Genomic DNA, 9936 nt, shown 5'->3' with positions numbered 1-9936 from the left:
CATTCGTTACTGTCCCGTTTTATTGTCAGAGTATTTTCGTATCCAACATATTGATATGTATGAAAAGTCCATATCAAATCTACATCATAAAACAAATATTTGTGGGGAAAAAAAATCAGAGATCTCTCAATTTCCCAAATATAATTGGTCCTTCAACACTTAACCCTATATCGGGCCAACTTTAACTATCAATGGAGGGGACAAGGAGAGAGAAAGATAAAATGAAGATTTTTTTTTATTATTATTAAATTACATATTTAGTAACTTATAATCTACGTTTGACATGGCTGATAAAGATTTAAGTTTATATTATATATATATATATATATATTATTATATATATATCCGATTGATGAATTTATTATATGCAAAATTAAAAGTTCAAAGAGTTTAAATGAATACTTAAAAGTTTATAAATTTAATAGGTAATTTTTATAGGTTAAGAATCTATTAAACATTTTTCTAAAAAAAAATCCACTAAATATAAATACGATAGTCTGAAGACTAAACTTTTAGTTTCACTTAAATGTAAAGTATGTTCTTGTAAATTATGGTCAATACTAGTTATATAAGCAATAATTTCAAATCTCGAGGTTAAGCGTATTCTGGCAATTTTACATAAAGCAGAGTTTGGTTTTTTGGGTGACAGTAGAAAAGTTGACAGATAAGTCATTGCCACTCGACGTATGCAAGATTTTCACTTCACATACCTTCTCGTTCAATTCTTTCGAAGTCATTGGATTATTTTCCTCGTTTGATAATCTCTCCTCTTCTTCCATTCCATCCCGAAGGGTGATCGGAACTAATTCGGTCATATTTTTATTCATTTGGAATTTGGACTCTTTTTTGTCATTTTTATTTACTTATTTTTCCTTCTCTCTTTTTCCTTTTTTAACTATCAATTTGGCGAGACACATCCATTTTTATCTAATTTTGAATTCCATGAAATGCATCTTAAAAACGTAGAAAAACTTGCAATTGTTAAATTATTTTGGATTTTTATTAAAAAAAAATTTATAAAAGTATTGTCTTGTGTATTAAATAACGTATTTAATATAAATTTGACAAGAATTAAACAAAAACAACACTAGAGTTGTTTTGTAGTGTTGTTTTGTGGGGGATGAATTTTGTAATATTTTTTTTTTTAGGAACCAGAGTTGGGTAAGCTAACTTCCAAAAGTAGAAATAAGTTTTTATAAACTATTTTTTTTAAAGACATTACTAAAACAAGGTAAAAAATCAAGAAATTTAAAAATAAAAGAAGTGTTTATAAACTTAATTTTTTTAAAATAAAATAGTTATCAACAGAGCAATGATTCTAATTTTATTTTGTGCAAAAACTTGATTTGATCGAATTAGTGAGTAATTTCAAGTTAATATTATTATTTATTTTTGTTAAAAATTTGTGAAAAGTAGTGAAATTGAAAATTTAGGTTTGATAATTAATACAGTTTATAAGGTAAAGATTAATGATTTCCAAAATAAATAAATAAGCACGCGATCTCACGTGCGACAACTTATCACGTGGGGTACACCACTCCCCTAAAAGACGTCGAACCAATCCTTAACCACAATGTGGTTGTGGGTCTCACTATTCCGATAGCCCACGCTAGTCTAGCGAGCGTGTTCTCACTCTCTTTCTCTGGTCAGCATGTGATATGGGATCCTAGCACATCCAAGTAGGACATCTCTTTCGATTGAACTAGTTCCACGTGGTCTTGTGGGTCCATTTAGAATAGACACGATTCTAACACTTGTACACACGTCCATCACACGGCCTAGAATCTATGGAGAAGGTGAAAAATAAAAAACGACCATTGCGGTTGTGGCACTCCGTCAAGACGTCGCAACTGACACTTTAACGAAGGTTAACGGCAAAAGTTACTTCAAAATAACGCCAGCTGTCACTCCACGCAATCAAATCACGGTTTATCGTCAAAATATCATCACTCAATTTTTCACTTTTTTACATAATTCCCTAAATTCCTTTTTAATATTATTTTTCATAATTTGGAAAATTCCATGTGATTCGCATTTCATTATTTGATGGATAATTATTGTTTCTTAAGATTTATTCCTCTTTTTTCTTTTTAAAGATATCTTAAAAGTTTGCCCTTTTTTTTTCCTGGTTTGACAGTTTTTTTTTTTTTTTTTTTTTTTTTAATTTCTTTCTTATTCTTCGATACAATTCTTCATTTATGGTCCGTTTGAAATGTGATTTATATTCTTCTTGTTGTATCTAGATTTTCTCAACCGAATTAATTTAGGTGTCGTTTGATAATTATTTTATTTTTGTTAAAAAAATATTTCTATTTTCTTTCAACTTCTCCACCATGCTTTCTACTCTTTCTAATTAAATATTTGAATTCTTAATTAAATTTTAAAAATAAATATAATTTCCAAATTTTGTTCTTTTTATTTTTTATAACTTTTCATGGTTTTTAAATACACTCATATAATAAAATAAATAAAATAATAGTGAGAATAGTGTTCATATGCTTAATTTTAAAAAAAGTCTATAAAAGATAGCCTTAGAAAATATGATGAATTCATTTTTTAAAACTATATTTAAATTGTGCGATCTAAATAGCATAAATTTCGGAAATAATATTTTGTATGTTTTGTGTTTTTAAATAAAATCAAGTTAAATTTTGTAATTTATTTTTAAAATAAATTGAACAAATTCAAAGTTCAAACATAAAGATGAAACTTTTTCGAGACTATAAACATAATTGAAACCATTTTACTTTTGTTTTTATTTTCTTAAAACAAAGTTGTTTGAGAACAGACATATATTTTTGTTATCTGTGTTTTTAAAAATGTTTTCGAATCTACTTAAGTAAATTATATTTTTTTAAAAAGGAAAAGATTGTAAAAACATTTTCTTTTTTAAAAACTCGTTTTCCGTCGTTTCCTCTTTGATTTATTCCTTAAAAATTTTGATCATATACCATCCTTAAAAGATATCATTAGTTAGAAATTATATTAATTTAAACCTTAAATTAATAATTTAATCAATTTAAATTTTCAATTCTTGTAAATATAATAATTTACACAATTTATTAAATTTCGTTTGGAAAAATCAATGGTTAAACTTATAATTGTATCAATTGAGTCATAAATTTTCATAAATAAATCAATTTAAACTCTCGATCAAATTTTCATTTGAGAGTAGTCCATGTCTTTACTCTACTCATCAATTTTGTAAAATCGACATTTAAAAAAATTTACACACTTTTTAAGAATCATTGCATGATCCGAAAGTAATAATAATGAAGGATCTAATTAAAACCATAGGTTGCCAACAAGAGCATAGCTCAATTAGCATAATGTCCATACCATCAACCTTGTGGCTAAAGAATGTGTAAATTGATTCACTTGCCAAAGTTTAAAATTTAAATAGATATAACCATTGGTTTGAAATTTTAATTGATTTAACCCCAAAACTTTAAATATAAATTGATATTTGTCCCAATCTTTTACCTCTCTCCAAATTTTCTCTCTACATAATTTTCTATATTTCTAGAATGTGTCCTGTAATTTTTGTATCTCGCTTCTAACACATTTCTCCATTTTTCTACCTTTTCCAATATTTTTTTTTCTCTCTAAACTTTTCTTTTTCTTTAACTTGTCTTCTAAAATTTCTATATAAATTCTCTCTCAATTCTAATAATAAATGTATCTCTAACTTTTTGCTCTTTTAAAATGTTTTTCTTTGTACACTTTTTCTTACTACAAACTTTCTTTGTTTTTTCTCATTTATATCTATTTCTCTAACATGCATTTTCTACCTAACTTTAATCTCTCTTAATTTTATTTTTTATTCAACACTTCTCTCTCTTTCCCTCTTAACTTTTTTTTTTTTCCTGTCTAAAATTATCTCTCTACATATTGTTTTTTTCATCTCACTAATTTTATTAATTAAAATATAACAGCTCAATGACTAAAATATTATTAAGTTATCTTTAAGTTGATCATGATTTAGATCCACACATGTGCAATTAAATGAGGGGTGGAAATTAAACCTTAAGTTTTCTTTTTGCTTTTTTTTTTCCTTGTCTCTTTTCTTTTTTCTTTTAATTCAACACGTAGAGATGAAGAGTCGAACCTCAAAATCTCAAACTTCTCTAATAAAAAAAAAAAAATCTAATTCAATTGAATTATGTTCAAATTGATTCAATCTAAAATCTTTAAGAGAATAACTCATTTACTAATTTTGAAGTTAAGATTATGTCTAATAGTTTAATCATTTGAATTTGACGACGATTTATTATTTTTTCCCCTTAATCTCAGACACAAAAAAAATCAAGATCATTACAATACTTCCAATTTTCATCCATTAATTTTAAATATGCATCTTTTTTCCTTCTGTAGACAAAGACAAACATCTAAAATTTATCTAAAAATGAAATCACATTTATAGATTTTAAAAATAATTACTTCTAAAAGGTCAACATTAATAATATTAGTATGCTTTTCTTTTTTTAAAAAATATATATATAAGGCATGGGCAATGTTTTAAAACATCAGAAAAATAACCATATAACTTGAATTTAAAGGAAAGTAACTCTTTTTTTTATAGGTAATATGAGATGAGGCAGTTGATTATATTTCCAAAAAACTCACACCAAACTAAGAAGAAAAAGGTAATAATAGTAATTTCCAATTACGGAAATTACAAAAATTGATATATTTATTTATTTTTATATATATTTATATATAGTTTTAACCGAACTACCGGCGGAACATTAGTAAAATATCGCGATATATTGTCGGCGAACCGACAGCAGATTAAATGCACGCAAATCTAAGAGCGGGTACACTCACCCCACATAACATACGGACCTCGATAACCCGCCGTAAAAAGCTGCCACGTGTATATAGGAGCCGTCTGATTTTCGACACGTCATGATAAGGTTTTTGATGCAGTGGGTCCGTTTTGCTTGATGTTTAGCTGGCTTGCATTTATTGGTCTGTTTATTTAACCATGGGTGAACTCAAAACCCAACTCCCTCACCGTCACCCTCACCCGCGGGTTAAACTTCTTGCGGTGTACGGCTTCTTTCTCTCTCCTCTGTGGAGTGCGAATCCACTCGGCCACGACCCTCTTTGCTTATCAAACTCATTATCTTTCTTTTCTTTTATTTTTTTCTCTCTCTTTTTATATCTGTGTATTTTTGCTGTTGTGCTGTCGTACCTTGCCGGCGGCGAACGGAGAAGCACAGGCGGAGGGCGGCATTTTTGTCGGCGGAAGAACCAATACCATTTCGGGGTTTGAATTTAGCTTCCCAATTGGGGAGATCCCATTTGAGAGACTTTAATTGATCTGGGGATCGGAGTAGGAGTTGGGTGAGATTAGATGCGGCAGAGTCTTTTGGAGAGTGGGGACTTTATTATGGTAATGTGTGAAGAGTTTTGAAGTTTGGGTTTGTTTTTTCTTCCAATTGGGGTGTTTTGAATCGATTTGATTGATGGGTTTTTGTTCTAGATGCACTTAGATTAAGACACTGGGATTGAATCAGGGACGTACTTTGGGTATTTTGGTTTCTGGGTGTTGGATTTTCTGATCAGGCATTGATTGAACTCAGGGGAAATTGGGACGAACTGCTTAGCAGTGGATCTCGGTTTAGGAGGGGAAATTGTAGTTGTCCTTTTGTGTGTGTGTATAAGATGCAACGGGGGAGATCGAGATGTGTAGGATAGAGAGGAATAAGTGGACATTGAAGAGTTCTATGGCGATGGGATTGAAAGCATTGGGAGAGAGCAAAGTTGAGAAACTGAAGAGTTCAATGGTGTCTCCAAGGTCGAAGATGAAGCTATGGATGATCCGTGCAATGACTTCTATTTTGCTTTGGACTTGCATCGTGCAGTTGACTGCCTTGGGGGAGACGTGGGGACCAAGGGTTTTGAAGGGTTGGCCATCTTGTTTCACTCAAGAATCTGCATCTGTGGATGCGTTTGGTATCCCCAATAAACCTGTTCCAGTTCCCCCAAAAATAGTTCTTCCTCCTAAGAGTAAGTTCTTCTATGGTGGATCATGATTGTGTTTGCTGTATTTTAGGCCATTTTGTTGTGATTGGTAATTCAATGCTCAAAGACAATTCAAACCTCTCTATGTTAATACTTGTGTTGACTTACTTCTTTCCCTTCTTCTCATTCCTTTAGTATATAGTTTTTTTTGTTATCTTCTTTCTCTGTTCATGTTTTGGATAATCTTGTAGCATCTTCTTAATTTTCTTAACAGGTATAATTGTTGGTTAGTGTTTTGAATATTCATTCCCTCTTTCTCATAAGTTTGTGGTTTCATATGCTGGGTTTTAATTCAGATTTTGTTCCTTTTTATGTAGGAATCTATAAGAACAATGGTTACCTGATGGTCTCTTGCAATGGGGGACTCAATCAAATGAGAGCTGCAGTGAGTGGGAGCACATTTGTGCATTTGCTTTACTTGTGAATTGTGATATTGAGTGTTTACTTTTTTTCTCCCTTGAGTTTATGCTCTATCACCCTGGTGATTTTTCCTCCCTGTTATATGCTTCACAGATTTGTGACATGGTTACAATTGCAAGATATTTGAATGTGACACTTATTGTGCCTGAACTAGATAAAACTTCCTTTTGGGCTGACCCCAGGTTTGTTGATTAATCTTCTTAATGGATTCTGCTATGCTTTAAGCTTCCATTTCTAGTTTTGCAGGAATATTAGTTCTAATCTCTTATCCCCTTGAATTTGGCCTATGAACGTATTCTGTACCTAATGAGCTTTTTTCTGGATGATGTTGCAGTGAGTTCCAGGACATATTTGATGTGGAACATTTTATTACATCATTGAGAGATGAAGTGCGCATATTGAAGGAGTTGCCTCCCAGGCTAAAGAAGAGAGTGGAACAGGGAAGGATTTATTCCATGCCACCAATTAGTTGGTCTGATATATCTTACTACTATAATCAGGTCAGTTTTCTCTCCCCCACCAGCTCCTGATATTTGATATACCTTAACTTTCAAATTGCAACTGGCTCATATTATGATCTTTGTAACTTTTCCTGTTAATAGAAACTGCTCTTGGAATTTAGTTTCAAATTAGTCAGTATTGACTATCGTCTGTCTGTCTCCTCATTGTAGGTCCTTCCTCTTATTCAAAAACACAAAGTCGTGCATCTAAATAGAACTGATACTCGACTTGCCAACAATGGTCAACCTATGGAGATTCAGAAACTACGATGCCGAGTGAACTTTAGTGCTCTGAGGTTCACTTCCCAGATTGAGGAGTTGGGAAGAAAAGTTATAAAGCTCCTAAGGCAGAATGGTCCTGTTCTTGTTCTTCATCTCAGATATGAAATGGACATGTTAGCATTTTCTGGGTGCACACAAGGCTGCAATGATGAAGAGGTTGAAGAGTTGACAAGAATGAGGTTAGCCATCTACTGAATGATTCCAACTGTGACATTGGGCTGTAAGTGTAGATTTATTCACTTATGCAAACTCGTTATTCTGTTGGTAGATATGCTTATCCCTGGTGGAAAGAAAAAGTAATAAATTCCGAGTTGAAAAGGAAAGATGGTTTGTGTCCATTAACACCTGAGGAAACTGCACTTACACTGAGGGCACTAGATATCGATCCCAATATCCAGATTTATATTGCTGCTGGGGAAATATATGGTGGCGACAGGAGAATGGCTGCTCTTGCAAAGGCTTTTCCAAAATTGGTCAGTAGATGTTGATATAATATAAAACCACTTTAGCTCTAGTATTTGATTGTCTGTCTCATGAAGCCTTTTGGAATGTTGAAACAGGTAAGAAAGGAGACTTTGTTGGAACCTTCAGAACTTAGGTTCTTTCAGAATCATTCATCTCAGATGTCAGCATTAGATTATCTTGTTTCCTTGGAAAGTGATATATTTGTTCCTACATATGATGGAAACATGGCAAAAGTTGTTGAAGGTCACCGCAGGTACGGTTTGTCAACCAGGTTCATTTATTAATTAGCTTGTTATAGCAACGTAATTCTGCCTCAATCTTGAGCTTAAATAAAGTGCCATTTCTATTCATTCTGCTGCATTCTTGATGGCGTCTTGCTTAACTTTTCAAACTCTCAGTTACATTTTTGTTCATTTGAGTTGGTCTGAACTAATTAGCTGTTTTCTTTTCATCTTTTGTAGATTTCTGGGGTTTAAGAAGACAATCTTATTGGACAGAAGGGTACTTGTAGATCTGATAGATCAATACAACAGAGAATTGCTTAACTGGGATGAATTTTCATCTGCAGTGAAAGAAGCTCATGCAACTCGCTGGGGGAGCCCTACCAAGAGATTGGTCATCCCAGACAAGCCTAAAGAAGAAGATTATTTCTATTCTAACCCTGAAGAATGTCTGCAATTTTCGAAGGAAGGATTGAGTAGTACATGATTTACATAAATATGCGGAGTTTGTGATTACATTCCACCATTGCTCTCTCAGCTCTAGATTTTATTACCAAAGAGATATTTAAAATAGAGTTCCCCCACATGCATTCTGGAAACTATGAGAGGTCAACTTCAAAAGAATCATACAGAATCTGTGGATTCAGCTGGAGAACATGTTTGATGTTAATGCTATATGCAATTCCTGTATAGAAGAAGAAGAAGAAGCTAACCTGCCATTTGGAGAAGAAGACAGCAGGTGAAGTTAGATTGTACACAGAAGAAGACGCAAATACGAATGCGGTTTAGTGCATCTACAATTCATGTAGGGGAAGGTTAATCTCCCCCAATATTCACGTCTTATTTTCTTTTCTTTTCTTTTTTTTTCCAATTTTTTTGTTTCTTCCTTTATGATCAACCATCAATCATGTTATTTCGATATGTTATGTCATGATATACAACAAAATACAGTATATTTTCACAGTTAAACTTTTCTTTCTTCCTGTTGATGGCTTGAATCTGTTAATGGAAAAGGGGCAAGTGACTGTTTATTTTTGAGTGACAGAGAATGTTTTTGACTTGGGGGAAGGGAGATTCTTTTAGCGAGCAAAATAAAAAGTTCAATTCAACCAAGCAGGGGTCAATTTTCTTCAATGTTGAAGAAAAATCTTATTTTACGCACATGACTTCTTACCCAATTTGGATCAGTTTTCTGAATTGACCATTATGTAAGATGGTTTGATGGGTTCTGTTGGATAGAAGAATAAAAGGGTGGTTGTAATTATAGTAATTAGGTTCAAAGCATTAACATATAGTATAATACAAAAGAATTTGCAGATATAACAAAATTCAAACTTAGTTGTTAAGAGTTTGATAGACTATATCAATAGGAGGAGACTCTAGCACAAATAAATTTTGAAATATTTGTAATTTTTTAAAATGTTGTTGTACAATTAATTATCATTCTTAAAATATTATCCATTACAATTTTGTAGAATTAAAAATAATGGGCCATCTCTTAACTAGACTGATTTCCTTATTAAACAAAGTGCTTTAATTGGGAAGTAATAGCTGCATTTTGTTGGTGGAAAATGAATTCTAAATGCTAGGAGTTGGTAAACAATGTGTGGGGGCAGTCCCAAATTTCCTTATGTTTTTCAATTTTTATTTCTTATTGGTAATGTTTTTTTAGGATGCTTTATTCTCAGAAAGTGACAAGAGAACGGAGGCTTTTATTGGTTAAAAAAATGGATGCTTTTTTATTGGTTGGTTGCTTGGTTATTGCCCCCATTAGTCTTCTTTAAAGAGTAGGCTTGGAATTTAGGGAAGTGGAAGAAATCTTTATTTAAAGGGAAAAAAAACCAATAGATTCTTCGTTTAGCTTAGTTGGTAGAAATAAAACAGAATTAGAGTGATGAACAAGAAAGGTGGCTTCATAATTAAACCAAACACTAATTTAGAATATATTCCTTCTATTATTGTTAAATTTTGTCACTTTTATATTTGTGTTCTCCGTTGACTATGCCACCTTAATTTCC

General features: G+C 31.9%; 1 protein-coding gene across 1 annotated transcript; it reads left to right on the top strand.

The window, feature by feature from the left end:
- The first annotated feature begins 5000 nt into the window (after positions 1-5000).
- LOC120072194 (rhamnogalacturonan I rhamnosyltransferase 1-like) lies at positions 5001-8905 on the top strand. Its single transcript, XM_039024601.1, has 8 exons — positions 5001-6015; positions 6348-6415; positions 6544-6632; positions 6785-6950; positions 7122-7411; positions 7501-7705; positions 7793-7950; positions 8159-8905. The coding sequence occupies exons 1-8, from the start codon at positions 5691-5693 to the stop codon at positions 8403-8405; spliced, it is 1548 nt and encodes a 515-aa protein (XP_038880529.1). The 5' UTR covers positions 5001-5690; the 3' UTR covers positions 8406-8905.
- Positions 8906-9936: the final 1031 nt, after the last annotated feature.

This window comes from Benincasa hispida, chromosome 2 (assembly GCF_009727055.1).
Source record: "Benincasa hispida cultivar B227 chromosome 2, ASM972705v1, whole genome shotgun sequence".
NCBI classification, from domain to species: Eukaryota; Viridiplantae; Streptophyta; class Magnoliopsida; order Cucurbitales; family Cucurbitaceae; genus Benincasa; species Benincasa hispida.
This window is presented reverse-complemented; position numbering and strand designations above follow the sequence as displayed.